Source organism: Malaya genurostris, chromosome 2 (assembly GCF_030247185.1).
Source record: "Malaya genurostris strain Urasoe2022 chromosome 2, Malgen_1.1, whole genome shotgun sequence".
Taxonomy (NCBI): Eukaryota; Metazoa; Arthropoda; class Insecta; order Diptera; family Culicidae; genus Malaya; species Malaya genurostris.
The window spans coordinates 258303297-258325501 of NC_080571.1; the positions used below are offsets into that span (position 1 = coordinate 258303297).

At 36.8% G+C, this 22205-nt stretch overlaps 1 protein-coding gene across 4 annotated transcripts in view; it reads right to left on the reverse strand.

The window, feature by feature from the left end:
• LOC131429650 (protein Atossa) overlaps positions 1–22205 on the reverse strand; it is a 51766-nt gene continuing 29561 nt past the window's right edge. For all 4 annotated transcript variants that reach the window (XM_058593918.1, XM_058593917.1, XM_058593919.1 and 1 more), the window contains 6 exons: positions 11557–12348; positions 11367–11503; positions 9574–11308; positions 8624–9499; positions 8293–8561; positions 1–4303 (listed from right to left, as the gene is read on the reverse strand). In XM_058593918.1, coding sequence (XP_058449901.1) covers positions 4117–4303; positions 8293–8561; positions 8624–9499; positions 9574–11308; positions 11367–11503; positions 11557–12348 — 3996 coding nt within the window. In that variant the 3' untranslated portion in view covers positions 1–4116. The remainder of the gene's footprint in view (positions 4304–8292; positions 8562–8623; positions 9500–9573; positions 11309–11366; positions 11504–11556; positions 12349–22205) is intronic.

Consider the following 22205-nt stretch of genomic DNA (forward strand, 5'->3'; position numbering starts at 1 on the left):
TTGTTATTTTTTATTCATTGATTGAACATCTAGAGGGGCGATTCCCCAAATTTATTTATTAAATATTTTCCATTATGTTTGAAAAAAGGGTTGTATAAATATATAGCATGTGTATATGTTTTTAGTTTTTTTTTCGTTTTCATTTAGTTTAACGTCCACATTTCACTTGCCACTAATTTTTAAATCTTCGGTATATTGTTATTTCTTGTTCATCGTTATCGATGTCTAATCAAACTAATGATATCCCTACTTTTTCTAATGTTTTTGCTGTGTTGCGTGTTCCTTTTCATACACAGAGGTCTGGTCTGCACAACTGTTTATTGTTGTGTTCGTCTTCTCTTATGATTGCTAAAATTTTTTATTTATTGTAAACAGACAAACTGTTCATTCTTTTTTGTGATAGATTTGTAATTGGAGTTTTAATTATTGCATTTTAAACTGTTGAATGTACACACTCAGGACAACACCTGGTTTTACAAAGCCTTTAATCCGATCTATTTATTTGCAACTTGCTGCTATTGTAACTGACTAGTATCTATACATTTTAAGCTGTGTTTTGTTCGGAAGGTCGTTTATCATGTTGATGAAATTAATGTAACTAGAGTTGTTTGAGTTTGATTGTAGTTGTGCGATTCAAATAATAATTGGTTAATAAAAGTAGTTAAAAATGTCTTGGTGTGTATATCAGCTGATGTAGCCAGTCGAATGTTCCCACTGAAAAAAACAAAAAATAAGACCCATCTGTCGAAGAAAATCGATAACTAGCAGAAATACGTCTATCTCGTTATCAAGTGCAGCATTGTTCTTCAGTACTGATTTGATTATATCAAATGTTCTAGTTTCACAATGTAATATATCACTAGAATTAAAGTATACAATTCTGCGTTCGTTACAAGTAACGCAAATAGTAAATATGTAACAAAACTAGTTTCTGAACCATTGTGTTTTTACAATCATATAGGACATAGAGGTCGCACGGTCTACCACGCAGGTTTTATTTTAATTGGGTATATTTTAGGCATTATCGACAAATCAGTTTCGATTACCAAATTATTTTTAACCTGATTTGGTAAACATCACATAAAATTTCAAACACTGTAAATCCGGAGTTCGAATACCCAGTAATGCTGTAACTGGAAGTCGAATCTAAAAAAAAATCAACAATAACTCTGAGAAACGTGAATAAGTTCTTATTTGGAGTTTGTGACCAATGCTGTACTAATCGTGGACCAAATGACTAATAACACTACCGTCTCTTAGAACTCGATGTTCCAGTTTGAAATATTTCTGGAACCAATAATCGATGGTCGCTATAACCGAGGAACGCTTGTTTGGGCATAAACTGTAAGATTTTTCAAACCAGTTTTATAGAATTTACCCCCAAATGTTTGTTTTTAACACCCTGTAATTCCGGAACCGGATCTGAATGAAATTCAGGAGTTTATCATGTGGTCTTCTTTGAGGATAGGGAGTGACATTATTTATTTTTTACCTTTCTCGTGTAAAAAGGCTATACAATCGCTGTTTTACACATATGCCATAATTCCGGAAGCGGAAGGCGGATTTAGATAATATTGACAAATCTTCGTTTTGAATATTGGTTTAGTCATCTTCAAGAAAATATAAAGTGACATTATTTGTTACATACATACATTTTGCGATATCAACGAACTGATTCGAAAAAGGGCCATTCCGTTCAAGAACAATATGTAAAATATTATATAGCCGAGCTAGTCCATCCTCAAAATATCTGATTATGCTGAAAATGTCGAATACAGCACAGATATTGTTCAATGTTCAAGTAGAACACTAAAAATCTGCATGGAAAAGGCCTCATTTACCTCATATCCTAACTATTTGGTGGAACACAATTATGAGAAAGCAAAATGACATCGTAAAGCAGGAGATGCAAAAAAAACGAACAATGTATTTCATTTGGAAACGACTTTGTACTTTGAAAAATGATGATAAATAATTGCAGTGTGGTGTAATTAATTCATCCTAGAATTCACCTTCAAAGAACTACTAAAACAAATATACATATCTTGGGATCGCTCTCCATGATTGATAACAGAAACATACATTTTAAGAAGGTCTATCTAATTTGATAGGATAAAGACATTTTTCCCGAATCAGATCATCGCTTCAACCATTCAGTATTATTGATGAAACATAATTCTCTGCATGGTACATATTAATTTAATTGTTCGCCAGAAAGGATAGGAAATCAGAGGAGTTTTCATATTTGGAAGATATTTTCGTAACACATGTCGAATACAAATTATCGCTGGTATTCACAATTCTAATGTTTCCAATAGAACAAGACTAATTATAGTCAATAATGTTTGGCGTCAACACAGCAGGAACCATTTTCCCTTCCACACTTTAAAGAATGCAATGTCTAAAACATCTTATTTTTTCTAGAGTAATAGTTATCCGTCGTTCAATTATCTAATCAGAAATTCAATTTATCTACAAACAAAAGTAACTTCGTCGGAAAATTGACTACTATTTTGCTCGGTGTAACTCAGATTCAAAAATATGGCAGTGAGTTATATTCTACTCTTCATTTGAAATGTTGATATCAAACTGATATCATAATTCGGCGATGACGGTTTTGTTAGCTATATAGAATCTGTCCTAAAATACTTCACTGTGAAGATTATTTTCACGTATATTTTCTACGGTATGATAAGACGAGTCGATTGTAATTAGATTAAAAAACAATTGCATAGTAAACATACATGTCATTCCGTTTTAACGAGTACACTGAGCTTTAGTTAACGTATTCAATGTCAGTTTTTGCGTCGTGGTTTGAATTTCCGTTATTCCGTTCGTAATTAAAATGAACCTAAACACATTCCTGAAAAAGTGAGAATGCGTCAAGCTTTAAATAGCGATTTCAATTTTGTAAATATTCTTTTACAACCACAAGTAGAAAATTTAAAAAAAAAAAAAGCATAACCGAAAAAATTGAGGCTCCATACTCGAGTTCGATGTGTAGTATCTGAAATAGACAAATTAAAATGGACTTTTCCATGCGTCTGTTATAATAATGTTCCCTCTATTTGTTTGCATGGGAAGAATCTCGTGCATGTCGATATCAAGCCTCGAATGATGAAAATGGATGTTGATCAAATGTCGAAATTTCGCAATTATTTGGAACGAAAACTATCTTAAACTAAACTCGTATGTCATAATGTTTTTCTTTGTGTGTTGAATATAGTCTAACACTGGATAACGTTCACGGAGTTTAGAAATGAAAGTTGTACTCGAAAATGTACGATGTTAGCAGCAATTGGACTTTATTTATATCGAGGCTAGGAAGCCGGTAGAGCCTTAAGCGATTTTAAACCTAAAAAAGAACATTTTCTTGTTGATCATATCGTATCATACATCACTTGAATAAAACATATTAACAATATACACAATTCGCTTTTATGTTTAGAGATAATCTTATTCGTGCTGTGTATTAAAGAGTTACGACAAACACACCTGCACAAACAGTCATCTTTGCAAATCACAGCTTAAGCATACACAATCCATCAGTGTATCATTTTCTGATGATAAGCAGATATATCGGATAGTTTGGAATCTATTTAAACAGCGGACACAAATATTAGCTCGTTTTGTTTAGTCACAACTACCAGTTTCTAAGAAAACCATAACAAACTTTTTTTGTAAATTCTATCGTTTTCAAACCTTAGGTATAGTTTTCACATTCATACATACAAAATGAACACTATGACAATTATAGTGTACATGACAAGCATGTGAAATTGTGCCCCAAACAAAAAATAGCTTTTCCGAATCATTATATTAACAAAAGAATTCATAACAAATTATAATGAGATATAAAATCAGTGCAGTAAAATAAAAGTACAGACGTGATCCATCCATCGTTGGTTTGATAGTCGCGAACACAATTCATCGAACCAAATAAATAATTCGTATTGTTGTGATGTGCGGTAAACACGACATTTGATGGACTCACAATCACAGTGCCAACGAAAGATGGCAGGAAACAAAAGATACAAATTAAAAATTTTGAAAACTTAAAATTTTCAAAACTGAATTAGTGCTAAAACAAAGTAGGAAATAGACAAAATCACTTTTCTACTGCTTGTCTACTCTCAGACTAAACTTGGGATTCTCCGGAACGATTGTGACCACTTTCAATTCATTTGGTGCCTCAAGCAGGTTTTTCGCGTGTGCTGCCGCTGTATCACAGTCAGTGCGCCGGGATATCAACAAGCGAATGTCGGTGTGTAATGAGAGTTTACCTGAACGCGATGTTTGGAATCTGGAAGATAAGAAAAAATATATTAATATATTCATTCATCGCAAACTTTATTAAGATTAAGTGAGCACATGTTGAAGCGGTGAAAATGAAAAAAAGTTTGTCCATTGGTCTATGAACAAAAACTAACTAGCGTTAAAGTCTCTGTTGCTGTACCATTCAGTGATGTCATCACAAGTTAGCAGACGCAAACGAGAAGAATTACCTAAGATTCTACTTACAATATGAGGAAAACAGTCATTGTAGTAAAACGCAGAAGCAGTTTTATTCGTTACTGATAGATCAATCTTCAAAAAAAACATCTGTTCATTCAGAAAAAAATGTAGCAAATGAACTGATATTTCTTTTTAAAATTCCCGCTGAACCACACCGAAGAAAATTTCTTTTGCTCTTTGGAACAATGGGTGTTAGAGTTTACAAATCGCTAATAAAAAATGAAACTCATCATCTCTGAGTGTTGCACCGCTATCTCCTAATAAGCCACTTTGGGTCCGTCCTATTCTAGACATTCGTCATCTAACACTCGATGCGGATAGACGAATATCCTACTACGACTAATTTCGATTTTGTTTTATTATCGATTTATTGCTAAGTAACAACCAATACGCTGATCTGCCAGTTGATGTCGAAGAGGAACTACAGAAGAAGGAAATATGCCGCCTTTCTACCTGAAGGGCTTCCCACGAACTCTACGCTCGAATTTCAACATGCTGATCAGCAAAGGAATACAGGCAACAATCCGTTTATGTACTGAAGGCTACAAAATAACTGTTCCGACTTTCAACGATTACAAAGCAGTGGAATTGTACATGAAGCAGATAAAAGCGGAATACTTCACACACGATATTGTCGCCAACAAACCTATGAAGGTTGTACTTCGAGGACTACCCGACATGATGGAAGCCGAACTCAAGCCGGCACTGTCGGGAGCTGGACTAAAGTCTGTGATGGTGTTTAAAATGAAACGACATAACACGGACAAAAAGTATCGAGATCAACTGTACCTGGTTCATCTGGAGAAGGGCTCCATCATCATGAGTCAACTGAAAACGATAAAATCGTTATTCCATATAATCATCGAATGGCAGAAGTATAAACCGGTACATCGGGATGTCACACAGTGCACGAACTGTTTGAACTACGGCCATGGAGCGAGGAATTGCCACATGAAAAGTCGGTGTGGGAAATGTGCCGAATCACACAATACCAACGATTGCCTACTAGATGACATCGCTGTAAAATGTGTGAACTGTGATGGCGACCATCCATCTATTAGCAAATCGTGTCCCAAACGTGCTGAGTTCACAAAAATTCGACAACAGGTGTCCCGTAAACAATCAACGCGCAAGAATGTTCCACAGAAGGATGAAATTAATTTCCCACGGCTCCCACCGAAGAGGGATGTACCAAATTTGCCGCCACTTCTTCACAGTAATCCAAAAAAATTCAGCCGCTGGATCACAAAAAGATTCTTCCTCCAAAATCCCTCCTGGGTGGGGCAATAATCAACCACAAGCAAAGGATGACTCTGGTGACTTATTCTCTGCTGAACAACTGATCGTCCTTTTTTGAACAATGACAACACAACTACGAAACTGCAGAACGCGGTTAGATCAAATCAACGCCTTAGACAAATTCATCATCGAATATGCAATATAATGAGTTGGTGGTAGTAAATTGGAATGCTTGCTCACTCAGAAGCAAAACTGCTGAATTATCCGACTTTCTTCAATAGAAGAATGCCGATATTGCTATCTTAACTGAAACTCATCTTAAACCTGAAATTTCTTTTTTTATTCCCAACTACAGGATTCACAGGCTCGACAGGACAACTATCAGAGGAGGGGGAGTTGCCATTGCCATTAAACGATCCATTCAGCACAGGCTTCTGCCAGCGTTTAAATTGCAACTTATAGAAGCCATCGGAATTGAGATTACAACGACGATGGGACCCATCATCATTATTGCAGCGCACTGCCCCAAACAAACCAATCTTCGAGATGATACGTGTGCATCATTGAAGCGAGATCTGGCCATGCTCACTCGACGACAGAACAAATTCATCATTGTTGGGGACCTGAACGCACGGCATGAGCTGTGGGGCAACAAAAGACAGAATCGAAACGGATTCGTACTTGCCGAAGATTACGAGGCTGGACAGTACAACATCCTCGCTCCGGATCAACCGACGCGACTTTCCAGATCGGGAGTTCATTCCATTTTGGATATATTCATCGGCAACATCGCCATAGACAGCTCTCCGGTTGTCTTCAAAGAGCTCTCTTTCGACCACTTTCCAGTAATATTGACGTTGGGATCTTCACCAGAAACAGTGCCTATTCAACATCGGAGGTACTATTATCGCACCGACTGGGTCCAATTTCAACAAATCACCGACCAACTTATTAATATCGATTTGCCACTAGATCCTCCGATGGAAATCGATGCGGCCCTATCTTCCTTCCAGCATTCAATCACAGTCGCTCGTGATAGGACGGTTCCAGTACAACATATGCCGAGTTCCTCTCTTCAAATTGACAGTGACACCAAGAAACTCATCCGACTTCGAAATATCTACCGGAGGCAGTATCGACGAACTGGCATTCTAGATAAGAAGACTTCTTATAACAACTTAACTAGGATAACCCAGGAAAAGATATCTGAGCTTCGCAGCAAGAACTTCCAGCAAAAGCTTCGAGAAATTCTCCCACATTCAAAGCCCTTCTGGTCCTTAACGATGGTGCTTAAGAAAAAATCGAAGCCTATTCCTCCTCTGATGTCACCCCAGGACGCAGCTGAAGGAATACCTTCAATCACACCAGTAGAGAAGGCAAATGCGCTAGGCCAGCAGTTTGTGTGTTCTCACAATTTAGGACTCAACATTGTTAGTCCACATGAAAGAGCCGTTGCTGATAGCGTAGCTGAGGTTGACCAATCAGACAGCTTGGTTCCTGAGGAAAGTAGAGTCACTGCGAATGAGCTGATGGCTATTGTGAAAAAATCCAAAAATATGAAGGCCCCCGACTTCGACAACACATTCAACATTGAGCTGAAACATTTGAGTATTCGCTCATTTGTTTTCTTAGCTAAAATTTTTAACAGGTGCTGGGAGCTTGGTTACTTCCCTTCAATGTGGAAGTTAGCTAAAGTTATACCAGTTTTGAAATCGGAAAGATCCTACCTTTTCTAATTCGGTAATGAATATCTCCAATGGTCCAACGAAGTTATCTATCTAGGACTCACCTTTGACAGACATCTGATATTCAGGTCACATGTTGACAAAATCGTTCAAAAATGAGGCATACTCATTAGGTCTCTGTATCCGCTGATTTGTAGAATATCTAAACTGTGCCTGAAGAATCAGAGGGCTGCCTATAAACAAATCATCTACCCCGCAATTGAATACACAGTCCCTGTTTGGCGGGGCTGTGCACGAACGCACAAACTTAGGCTTCAGCGCATTCAAAGTAAGATCTTAAAGATGATTCTAAATCTACCCCCTTGGACAAGGACTAGTGAAGTACATGAGATGGTCTCCCTGGATATAGTAATACAAAAATTCGAACAATACTGCACGAAATTTGAAGAGAGGTGCTCAATCTCTGTAATACAAATAATTCAAAATTTGTACGTATTAGGTTAGGGATAGTTATAAGTAGGTAGATATTTTATAAATAATTAAAATAAATATTACGATTAAACATTGATATTTAAAACAAGAGTAACTGAAACACCTATTATTAATAACGAATCGTATGAAAAACAAAGATGAAAGGCCAAAGGGTCAAAACACTTGTACCGCAAAACGTTGATGTAATACACAAAAATAAGATTAACAAAAAGATATTTATGCATATGCTATTCTAGATTAACACCTATGGTATCAACTTGAAATATCATTCCGCGTTAATTACACTAACTGTCTTTACAATTGAATTCATCATAGATTACAGGCCACAACTATTTATAATATATATTGAAGAAAAACTCACCTCAGATGTATTGCATATCGTAACAGTTTCATTTGCTCTGCATTACTCAACTCTTCCACGCTTTTAACAGGCAATAATTCACTTTTGCTATTATCGTCATAGGCTAGTATGCGTTGACGGATGAAAGTTGTTGACATTACAGGCATATCCCGAAAATCGTACGGTACTACGAACATCCTGACCACTGTTCCTAGAGGATTGAGCAATGTAACCTGTACTGTACCTTGACGCGGGACCGAGTATCCTTTCCTTGGAAGACGTAGTTCACACTGAAAAGGAATGGTTCGTTTTGGTTTGATCAACTATTGCTGCAGAACAAAAGGATGCTTACCACATATGGTGTGGTGAGGTGCTGACCCGGTAGTTCGTAAAAGTACGAAGCAGCCGGAATGGTTTGTTGAGTTGGACAAAAGCTCCCTGATGCTCCCAGCAATACTTTGAAATCCGCTACTTGGAATTTGGGAGCAATACGGCGTTGCAACAGTGACTCCTCTAATGTACTTAGTAGTGGCAGACGTCCAAATTTGAAGAGGTTCTTGCTGAATGTTTTACTGTATAAACGTTGTGCTATTCCGAATTTTAATGGTGAGTACGGAATCATGTTTGAAACAAGAGCAGCATGACCAGTGTTACCAATGGCGACTGAATCCGGTATATAAGGAAATTCATCATCCGAAAGGTGTTCGTCAGAACCAACCGATGAACGTTCAGAAAAGGAACTGCGCTCCGAAAGGTGGCGAGTACGTTGATTTTTATAACTATACCGAATGAATCTGGGTGATAGTGACCCGGGTGAAAGGTGATTCGTCGGTGCTGAGTTGGATTTACGTACGTTTAAGCGATCTATCGATCCTGTGAAATTGAATACACTACCATCAATAGGTATTGGACTTGAGCTGCTTGCGAAACCAGAATCTTCTCGTGCCAAAGGCGATATATTGAATATATTGCTGAGATTGATTTTGGGGATAGTAAAATATGTGGGAGATATTGGTTTAGAGTGAGGCATAGCGGCCGTATAACTGAGGATCTGTTTCTTGTGGGGTGACACACTACTCGCTGTACTAACAGAACAATCGCTTTCCACGCAACTCACATAGAGAGGAAATTTGTTCCTACTATTAGCTGGTGTTGATGTTTGAAGACGATCAGCTTCGGGTGATAAAAATTGTGTACGGCCAATTAACGCTGGCAGAGAGCATTTAATCTGCACAGATTAAATAGGGAAAAAAGAACATTCATTTTATAGAATACCGATTTTCTTATTATTAATTAACTTACCGGACATTCACACTTATGAAAAGTTTCATCCTCCTCATCTTCCTCCTGGTCGTCATCGTCATCGACAATTTGGTTCGATTCAAGCATATTTTTCGAATTGATAGTGTCTATGACATCTTCGGAGAAAGCACGTCGGTAGCTTTTCAATTGTTCGAATGAAAAGGTTCCGCTTTCAATTGCACCCGTTGAACTACTAAGTGCAACGCTGAGATCATCAACATTCTTCCGAGCACTTTGACTATTGCTGTTGCCTACATCGATCGATCCTGTTCCGTCGTTACACGTTGACGATGGTATGGTGAAATGGCCCACCAAACTCTCAGACAACGTCCGACGACAGCCGGGAGGACTACTGTTGGTGCTACTACTTGTGCTACTGTTCTCCGACTCGTTGAGAGCTAACTTAAAATTATGCTTCGTTTTTTGTCGTTTGCATAAACGACAGTCACCTAAATCTAGCGCATTTTTATTGAAAGTAAAATTATCACATTCGCTTCGCTCGCACTTTGCTGTATCACTACCAATATTGTTATTATCATTGTAACTACCATTATAGTAATTATTGTTTTTGAAATGTGCCGTTTTAGGCTGGTGGTGGTCATTGATGATTGCCGTCCGCTGAATGGCCTGCAGAAGCATTTCGGCCTTTCGAAGACCTCTGAAATTGTCGCATTGATGTTTATCGCGGACCACAACGTCAGCCTCGGGCTGGATTGTATCACAGTCATCACTAGGGTAATCACGATTATAATTACTATTATTATATTGCATTTGACTATCACTGTTTGTGCTCATCGGTTTAGCAGGTTCCAACATCGGTTGCTGTTTAGAACAGAGACAACAACAACCACTTGCTTCTGTCTGAGTACCAACAGTTGACATATTACTACCGCTGGAAATGCTCGAAAAGACGGCAGTTTGTGTAGCTTTAGTGTTGTTGGCACACGTGGTCGTCTGATAAAGATCGTCGCAATTCGAGTACAGTGGCGGTTGGATCAAATTGATGGAGGAAGTGTATGGCGGTACGCTACAGTTGCTGTTTTGGTTCACGGTAGGAATATTCAATGCTGGTGATTTACAAACCGGAGGGGTCGTTATCATTGGAATCGTTTCCGTGAGACCTGATCCATATTCGTAAGAAACAGTTTTCTTTTTCTTCTCGCGCTTCATCATGCGCTTTTTGTACTTCATCAGCTGTTTTTCTCGGTGACTAATAGCGGCCGACGAAAGATCATCGTCCCCCATCGGAGGATCTTCTTCTTCTTCTTCGCGTAAAGCACAGCGATGTTTTCCTTTCTCATGACACGGTAAATCAATTCTATCGCTGACCAAACTATCGTTCATTTTGGCATCTATTTCATCATCTATTCTAGGGATTCGCTCTAATCGTGGCAAGCTTTTGAGGCTCACTTCTATAACATAGTTGCCCGCAATCATGGCAGCAGGAAAATTGTGCACAGTAGGTGTATCGTTGAAACATGCAGAGTTGTCATAGCCTCGAATGCGAAAAAGAATATCTAGTTTTGCTTTTGGTAGCAAAGGGGGCGATGCTTCTCCACTGCTGCTGTTGCCACTGATTGATCCTGAGGGTACTTTTTTTATACGGGGATTGTTAAAAATTTCAGGTTCCAGCGAGTTCCTAATAAGGTCTGTCCATGCGGAAATTTGCGAGAAGTATAATTGACTACGTATGGCAGCACAGAGAGATTGTAGTGTCATTGTTGATTCAGCAGATCTACAAAGAAAAATGTAAATAATGCTCTGCTTGGATTTAAACTTAACTATTAACTTACTTAATTTTTAATTTCAATATCCATTGTTCCAGAAGTATTGCGTGATTTTCCGGACCGAGAAAGACCTCAATGCAAATTGCATCACCACTTGTTAAAATTGATGACAGTTGTTTAAAATAAGCTTGCCAACGAAGACACTACGAGAATGAACGTTAAAATTAAATATGAACTCATTTAGAAGAAAACTTACGAATTCATTCCGATAACTGCAGCTATGTTCTGCTTCATCATTCTGATCTATTTTGATGACACCGATTTTTTTCAAAAACTGTTCACAATGAGGTCCATCTCTAGAACGTTGTTTACTAGACACGGTATTGTTGATGCCAATATCGGATTTTTTCTTTGAGTTGACATTCGGGGAGAAATTTATAAACGGCGTTGCAACTGCTGGCGGAGCTTTAATCGGCGAAACCGCACTCAGAAGCTTCATCTTTTCGAATCCACTGTAGATATGATCTCTGCTCCAAGCTTTGGCACTGAAAACAAGTGAACTTGTTTCACCTCGAGCCTCACTCGCGTATGTCTCAACTCCATAACCGTCGTACTCGTCTTGATCACTAACAGTGCCGTGGTGCATACTACTTCCAGACGCTTGAACGGTTACCATGTTTTCGACTATATCCTTGCTTGAACCAGGACATGAACGTATTTGCTGGAGCTTCAAGTTGATACGCTGAGCAGCATCAGATACGAATGACTTATGACATTCAGCCACTTGTAGCGGACTCTCTCGAGAGGCTCTTTCGACGGATACACATCGTTTGCCATGATCTGAGGCCAATCCGTAAGACCCACCATCTTCGTCTGATGCACCAGCACCACCTCCTCCTCCAGGGCCGCAACCTGATGAAGCACTATCGCCAGTATGGGCAGTACCGCCATCGAGAATTGCTGGTCGGCCCTCGAGAACGATCGATGCAATACCGATCGACAGCGGTATGGCCGGATGTTTAGGCGAGATAAAACTACCGCTGTGCATCTGAAAAAAAAACACAATTGATAATTTTATTAGATTTATTAGGGTAAACCAAGTAAAAATTAAAAATGTGTGTTTTCAGTCAGCTCGTTACTATTTCACCCGAAATTGATTTAATGCATCCTAAGTTTTAATAAAATATGGATTATACGTATTTTTTCTACATCGCCAATATTTTTTCATCCTAAACAATTAGCTATATGAAAATGATATTTGAATGGTAATTTTAAATAACAATTTTTTTTGTCAACGTGCAAAATTATGTTTTGTCTATGCGCAAAAAGTAAAACTAAGAAAAGATCTGTTAACTCTCAACCTTCATTCTTTTCCTTCCAAACGGAGCCAATAAATTGTCACCACGATATTCAATACAATACCTCCTTATTAATCTTCTAACTAAACTCATGCTGCTCCAGTGGTGTTGGTAGTTACCATACGGTTGGGAAAAGTAATCATGTCACGCGAACAAAAACCGACGAAGATTTTCCCTTTCTATCGGAAGTTTCCGTGCCCTATGTGCCTAGCCAGCAACACACATGTATTTATTTTCTTTTTCCCCATACCTACATAGCAAAACGGTTTAGGCTGGGAGGCGAATCGGGCTGGAATGACGTCTCTACTTTCGAACATTCTGCACTTGCCTCTACTACTCCGTTCTTCCGCCTTCAAGCTTTTCTCCTACTGTTTTAACAAAGTAGGTCACACGAAATTCTAGCTTATGTACAGTTTTCAGAATATCGATGGGAGTAAGCTAGGTTAACGTTGGTTATGGTTGTGATGAATCATTTGTATATTTCCAACATCAAATTAAAATTTGCACTTCATTATTCTAGTTTGGACAAACTGCCTTTCATTCGCATGTTTGAACCTCAACATTCAAATGACTTTTATTGACGTGCGGTAGCTTATTAACTGATTTATTTTATCCTTGATGAACTGCCTCCATCTAGGGTAATTGTACCAATAGTCATGATCGAGACACATTTATTATCTAATATCATTCATAAACAGGTTGAAGCCGGGGTCAAATAAACAATACCACTTTTTTGATATAAAATGCACAATACTTATGTTATAACGATACGAAAATTAAACATTAATACTCGAACTTCCATCTCATCCGTTCAGCCACACTGCATTGATCTGAGATCTACAACTAATCATTTTCATATATGAGATGAATGGTGCAGCTGAGATGATTAGGGGAACGGTTACCCTATTTAAGATTTTCATAGCGTAGCACTGTTCTTACAGAAAGTGAGGTAAAACTCCGTTGATAGCAAACCAAGTAATTAATAAAATAATGTAGTCCCACGACTAATAAGATGAATATAGGTACAATTATCCTAGATAGAAACATATGTTCTCTTGCTATGTACAATTACAAAAAAACACCAACTATTATTCGTTGGTTTGAATTTCAATTGAGCAACCGTTTTGCCTCATAAGCTCAGGTCAGTAAAAGTGCCCTAAGGCCGATACGGCGAAGTATGAGAAGGGGAGATTATAACTTGATTTTTATATTGGATACTTTTCGCTAACAGGTAAGCACAGTCACCTGATTGCTCAGATCACGACCATTGATTGAACAAGCTTTTTCGAAAGGGTTGGTCGTTGGTGTTTTAAAAGTCATGCTTGTCCTACATAAAGTAAACGGGCTGTCCAAAATTTTCACGTTCATTTAGATTATCTCCTACAGCTAGGGTGGCTAGTAAGTAAGAGCTGAAGGTAAGGGGTGTATCGAAAATAAGCTATCCAAAAAATTTTCTTTCAAAATATGATAAAAAAACGATATTTTCTTCAAACTAAAAATTGATCCTTTTTTTGTACGAGGTTAAATTTGAGCATAATGAAAACCAGATGAAATTTTAGTTATTCCTTCACGAATTTTCGAACTTTTGATCGAACGCTTTTCATCAGGACAAATGTTGCAACGCATTTGTTGGACGTTTGAGCCCAATTTTTTTTGAACTCCTGCATGTTCCCAGCTGCCTTACCAGTCTTCTTGAAGACCCTCTTCACGATTGCTTTTTGCCCAGTAACGTTCGATGGGTCGAAGCTGAGGGCAATTTGGTGGATTGATATTTTTCTCAACGAAATTTATACCCTTTTCCGCAAGCCAATTGAGAGTGGTTTTGGCATAGTGAGCCGACGCTAAAACCGAAACAGTGGAGGTGTACTATGCTTCTTAAATAAAGGCATCAATCTCTTCTGGAGACACTCAGATAGATAGATTTTTGCATTTATAGTTCCAGTAGTGTAAAAATGGTTGACTTCATACCACAGGATCATATTGCTTGCCATACCAGTACCTTTCGACCGAATTTCCCCACTTGAATCGACCTGTCCGCATCGCTCACATCCTCCCCAAGGACGACAGTAAAGTATTGTGGGCCCGGAAGGGTTTTTGAGTCCTTCTTTACATAAGTCTCATCGTCCATCAAAACGCATGCATCCGGACACTGCAAAAGACGCAAATACAATTTCCGGGCCCTTGTTGCTGTTCGCTTTTTCTGTTCTACACTTTGTTTCGAGATTTTCTGCTTCTTGTAGGTCTTCAGGTGATACCACTTTCTGGTCCAGTTTCGGGTTGGAAGAACCGGGTTTAAAAGTATTGTCACTTCAATACGTTTATTACTTGTGATCTTCCGTATTTGAACATGTCTACAAAGAGAGCTACAGAGCTTATTGCCGACTGCATTTATGGTATATGAATAAACAATCACAACAATTTTCAAATAAGATGTCATTTTCTTTGCTATATTGTAGCAATCCACGCTGAATCCCAGCCCGTAATTAATCACAACCTGAACGACCAATCGAAACTTGCAAGAGGCGAAAGACCACAAAGTTATAACCACTGATAAGCTATAAATTTTTTTTAAATTTTCGATATTGTGCAAACATTATTAAATTGAATAAATGCTGTCACATCTAAAACTTTATATGTTTCATAATCCAATAGTAGCTTTCAAACGAGTCTAGCTGAGTCGAATGGTATATAACTCTATGGGTCAACGGTGCTTCGATCAAAAGTCGGTTTCTCCAGCAAATGTTGCACTGGTGTGCAACAAGTCTAAATTCGTTAGTTGCTACGAGTAACGGCAGTGTAACTGAAATAATATTTTGATAAATCTTGTATTTTCGAATGATATTCTTTGAAATTGAATATGCAGCTCTTCGAGATACACTTGATCCTATGTGTTTGATCAACTATCATATGAACTTGACGAAACGAATTGTAGAACTTTCCAAAATAATAACTTAAATCATGTTACGTTAATAGTTATATGACCATCAAGAACGGATTGTAAAAATTATGAGTAATAAATTGTCGAACAATTGCATCTACCTTTAAAAAACTCTTGCAAACTCTTCCATATAACAAATGCAAAAACTCTTCCATATAACAAATGCAATAAAAATACCAAACATACAATTGAAAAACTTATTGAAAGTACTATGCAATATAAAAAACGAAATGACTTGATATTTACACAAACATGTAGCATTCTATTATTTTAAACATTACTCGCGTTTCATGTCAGTAAGTATTCTCAAAACCTTCGAAAACTTTATCATGTTACGAATTAAATGATAAACAACTTGTTCTCGACTAGTACGTCTTCACTCTTATTCTGAATAACTATGAATTGATTTTTCGAGCGAATCCTAGAAGTTTCTCAAATCACAAAAACTCCGATTAGCTAGATGGATTTTCAATTCAATATGAGAACACAAAAACAGGTATTGGAACGAGACTTTAAGATCGCTTATGTTGAGTAATAAGATAAACATGAATGATCCTCCCTCATACTTGTACGCGGTGGAGTGGATCGCTATTTTCCTATTCTCTGAATAATAATGCAATAAACATGTTCGGAAATCTTTAATGAATCATTGGTATCGTTTTAACAAAATTCACAACATTCAGTAATATTGAACATTCAACGATCAATCACATTGCCCATATAACCACTATGTAGTCTTATCAATTGTTACATTACAGCCTTATCAACATTAGTTATATTTCACAAACTGAACACATTTTGTATTATATTGTGCTGCAGTACCTAAGACAATAATTTCTGTCCATTATTTGTCATAATTGTTGACGCTATTTTAATTACTGAGTCGTTTTATGAATTTTAAAATACGAGTCAGGGATAAATGAAAATAATAAACTTTCGAAAATTCAGCAATTTTTATTTGTACCAGAAAATCGAATTAGAAGTGGTCATTGCCTTAAAAATGAAATACTCTGTATGTACCAGTTTTTACAAAAAGAAATTTCGTATTGAGTCATCCCTGAAATGATTGGCAAGTTGCGCACGCTTTCAGTATGACAAAATATTTATTTTGCACCGATGCAGAGACCAATTTTACTCAAGATGAGTTTTTAAAAAGAGGTACGTATTTTTGCATGAACTTTCTTTTAAATCATGGAAACTCGGACACTGTAAAATGTACAAAAATGGTGTATAAGAAGAAGTTGTAGAAAATCGATCTGGTACTCTAGAAACATATACACTATGGTGGTTTGCCATTTTAAAAACGTGTATTCTGATTTTGCCAGCTTTTCTGCTGTTAATACCTGGAATTGCTTTATCACATTCGTTCAAAATTTTATAGTATCATATCTCCCCCTTCCAAATTTGAGGTTTTATTTCATGAGTATTATTCTATGGTGCAACTAAACGTTGTCAGAATCACAGATTCTGGCTGTTTATCCATCAATGAACAGTGGTTCAAAACAGGAAATTATCAAGACAAAAATGTTTTCTATGTTTAATATTATTATTTTGGGATTGTATTTAAATAGCGCTTCTTTTGATGTAAAAGGTCGTTGGGTTGCTCCATGGTTGGATTGAAATTTGGAATCTAGCATTTCTAATTAAATTTGAATTTGATTGCATTTTACTACAAAGTTGTTGAAAATTGTCCAATCTAAGAGTTAATTGATTTTTTTAAAGGCATTTATAATACTAATTTAAATCAGTTACGAAAATAACACCCTCTAAAATGTCTTCTCAAAGTTTTCTATTTTATAACTATCTGGCATCTATTGAATATTGATATTTGAAAGCGGCTAGTAAACGATTACTTTTTAATGGTAGCTTACATTAAAAATCCTTGTTCAGCAAAATTATGCATAGTGATTAGCTTGACATATCTTTCGAAGTCGACTTTGTCATAGAACAGCTCACAATGAAGTTAGAACAGTAAAAGAGATTTTTAAAGGAACAGACTACTCTACTCTGAAAAAATCATGTAATTCGACTTAATGAAGAGCTAGGAAAGCAGCTTCTTCAGCAAAGTTGCTTGAAATGAAGTTTTCTATAACTTTGCTGTAAACTGCAATCAAATTTAAATTAAATTAAGAAAGCTAGATTCCAGGTTTCAATACAAACGTGGACCAATCTACTGACCTTTTATGTCAAAAGAAGCGCTACTTGCTTATAAATAACTTTTGTGAAGACCTAGCTAACAAAGATAAAAAATTTAATAGAGAAAATATTTTTGTCTCGCTAATTTCCCGTTTCGAACCATGTGCAAAGATCGTTTTGTTGATGTTTTGATAGATTGACCACTTGAAAGCAGTTCGTAGTATATGTTATACACAGTTGAAATGAAACCTGTAAAAATCCATTGAAACAGCTCTAACAAAAGGCATCCATGTTATACAAAAAAATTTGATGTGCGATTTAAAAGTTACATATTTGGAAAATCAATGAAATATGAAACAAAATTATTGGTATTGACTTGGACTCGATCTGAGAATCATTAGATCACAAGGAGTATCCGTGTAGCGGTTGAGCCACAGAAGCACATTTCTGCTTGGCAGGTAAATCGTGCATATAAACTCATACATGCGCAGTAGCTAGCCGTGTGAAAATTGAAAAAATGTAGTTTATATAATGCTGCATAGAAAACTTATAGGAAACAAATTTAATATTGATAGGTTAATAAATATTCGGAAATCTATTTTAGATTGAATGGAAAATTTAAATTTATATAGATTTCTGTCTTCACTTTTTAAGTCAGCCTATAAATTCCGTAATGTATAATTCTCTGATATTTTCACAGTGTACGTAGTATCATCATTGTTAAACCTTTCTCGGTGCGGTGAACTGTAATACATTATGCTTCAATAATCTCGCATACCTTAATTGCACTTTTTCACATTTAAGAATAGCAGCGGCGCTCACATAAATTTGGCTAAACATGTTTTCTTGAAAATGCGACTGCGAACCGAATGCATAAAGATGCAATGTTGTTGACAAATAGCACCATCTGTTGTCGAACGCTGGGAACTTGCTAGACCCAGAACTAATCGATTTTACATGATGATTCGGCAAGATACGATGATGATTAATCATTGATGCGATTATCTTTTTTTAAGGCATGTATCTCGATTACCCGGTATACTGTGGTATACTTTCATGATTATCTAATGATACTGATGGTCAGTGCAGTGAGACTTCATTCAATTCAATTGAAACTGAATGTGGAACACATTGACGATCTCTCTAATGCAGTAAACTTCACTCTCTGACACACACAATGTTTGCTGACGGCCCGAACGGGCAGCATTCAGTTCATCACTCGTTTCTCTTCAATCGAGACTCAGTTTAACTACCGTCAGTTGATCTCTTAAAGTAACAAAATATCTCTTTCAATAGTGTGAGAGCGGCCTTCAAATGAGGTTCATGTAAACATTCGAATTGGTTCAATATAATAGATGAAAGACAAACCAGATAGCTGAAATATCAATCACAGAATACATATAAATTAATTGTTTCCTCCTTCAGTTTTCATTTTTAATACTTTACTCCATTTATAATTCTATTCGTTCGAACCTGCTTACTACCAAGAGCGAAGACAATGGAAGAGCTGCACTACTTGGCACTCGAAACTGAGCAAGCAAAACTTCAAATGACTAGGTACAATTATTCAACTGACGATGAATTCCGGGAGCTTCACTTGAAAATGGCAGCAAAAGTCAAATGAATTAGTAAGGATATGCTGACGGCCAGCGACCATAAATTTCATTTTCATCTTATATTATTCGATTGAAAATGAAATTTTACCGCACTGCTGATGGTAAACATCAAATAGTTGCAGTGCCAGAGTACCAGTTTTTTCATCATTTTCGCATATGCCATTTGGATTAGTAGCTAGTATGAATTATTATCAAAAATGTCACCACTTTGGAGTATGAACATCTAGGACAATTGTATCTAGAGTAATCTCATTAGTAAAGGTTTTTGCTTAGGCTTTAAGAAACAATACCGCAACAAATGGTTCGAATATTGTGCATTACTGCTGTTATTCATTAAATATATCCTTTTTAATATCTTATACAGTTTTTTATCTCTATAGAAAATGCTATATAGTTGAAGTGATTCTCTACATGTTTGACGCAAGTAATGTGTGTGTGTCACATTGTTGTAAATATGATACATGCCAAGGTTATATGGAAAAATGATGTTCGTACCCAACAACAACGGATGACGATTGTAATGAATGATGATTGTCGGTTGGTACTGCTGGTTTTGTTAGATATACGATTTTAATAATAACAGTGGTAGTGCTCCAAGCAATGATGGAGAAATACAAAAACCGAACAAGGAAAGGTAACATGTATAATGAAGAAACATGTGAGAAAAATGTCTGTTCGATGACGTTGGTTCGTGGCTTATCACGAACGCGAGTAGTCGGTCACCTGCAGTTCCAAATCAACTGCATAGCATAGCGAGTATTGTTGGGCTCTTGAAACAATATATAAATTCACCGATCGGCGTGATGTTATCTTTCTCGACATAACAATTATTTCCGAATAGTCTACTAAAAATTTGATATTATACGAGTTCGCTCTGATTAATTGTGCTTTATACCGGAAGGATTCTTAGTTTCAGTAGGATTGTAGCACCAGCCATGCAATGATTCTGTGAGCTAATGCCACACTGCAAAGTATGTTGAAACAGATGGTCAAATTTCACAAAAGAAATATAATAACAAGGCTTCGCTTTTTTACGTGATCAATTTGTTTCCATTTTATAGGGATAGGGGCGTTTTCATAAAAATCCAGCGAAATCTCTTAACTCCAGTATTTGAGTCGGTTAAACAAATTTGAGGGTGTCAATAAAAATAAGTCATCTCGAATTTCATAAAGCGGTAGTGCCCAAATGATAGAGATTTTCAAAAAAGGTTCCTATGCAATAATTTAATTAAAACGGTCCCCATGCCCGTGGTGTAATTTGGAAATTTTTGATCTTGAAAAATTACCCAAAACCGAAAATTTTGTTTCGATGTCAAATGTCTTAAAATTGCATGATGCGTCAAGATCTTTTTTTTTCAAATTCAACCCACCTTAATATACCTTTACATTCTTGCATAAGATGTTTGGTAAAATTTTACACTAAGCTATCTCCCATACCATCATGAAACATCTCAATCCAGGTGAGTGTTCATTACGATTTAACATTGAAATTATTATGAAATAACACACACTGAATGCGTTCAATCCGATTTACATTGAATAATACATTAACATTTCACGTGAAATTTCTGTGCTGTTTTTAATATCCGAATGCATACATAGAACGTATTTAACCTAAACTTTCAAGTTGAACACCACACATGTGTACTTGTAATCTGAAATAACAAATATAATTGACTCGGTTGTCCACCCGTAGATAACCTTTCGTCTCGCTTTGGAAACGAGCGAGAATGAATGCAACGATCACTTTGGGAGCGATACACCAGCATAGCTAATCATGCTACTTACTACAAGTAACATTGATTTTTACCGAGTGCCCCCTCTGTAGCTATACAATCAATACACCATTTCTTATCACCCATCGACTGGATTAACATATCGCGTTTGTTTTGAGTTATTAGCGCACATTTTCATTGATAACACGCAGCTGATCATGCAGACTGGTCACAGTCCATCTAAACAGATCCGGTTTGCACCGGCTTACTTGATGAACTCAGATCTTGAACTTAGACCTACAAACCTACAACCTAGCGATGAGACCGAAAAAGTTTTTTGCATGCACCGTTCACTTTACTGCAATCAGTGATAAAATACAATGAGAATACATATAGTTCATGTGATACTATTATTATCGATGGTTATACATATATTACTGAATGTCACAATAAACCAAAACAATAAAAATAAATTGATTCGTGAGATACATGTTTGCAATAATTATTTATAAGTCGCGTATTAGAGCAGAAATCGAACAAAGGGGCATCGTATGTCGGTATAGAATCATATGATTATCATGTTTTTGGTTAGAAGATTAGTAATCTTAGAATGAAACTCTCGGTTTTGCTATGCCATGAGCCGTCCAACAAATTAATATGTGACATGTGTTGTATACGTGGTCTGTTTATTGGACTTTTTCCGCCGTATCCTTCCGGCTTTAGCCATCTTTTGAATGCTGGGTTCACCGTAGAGTGAGACGAGATCGTGGTTCATTCGCTCGAAAACTCCAACAGGTATCCCTGTCTATCGTGACATTCGTGACATTATTTGATCTTATGGTTCTACCAAAAAGTACTGTATATTTTCGGATTTATACCGTCGTTTAGAGTACGATGTCAAAATCGTATAAAATCATCTGAATTTCAATAAAAACTAGTAAAGTTTGTACTTCATGTTAGTTGATGGCCTTACGAACTGATTTCAATTATCCGGTTCTCGCGTTCCGCTCCCGAAAGTACCTGCAATAGTGGAATCCACTTCGTTTTTTCATGGATGACCCAACTGAACTAGTCAATGCACAAAAAATTCTTTGGTTTCTTTCAAGAATCGAAGATAAATACTTTGAATAGAATACCACAAT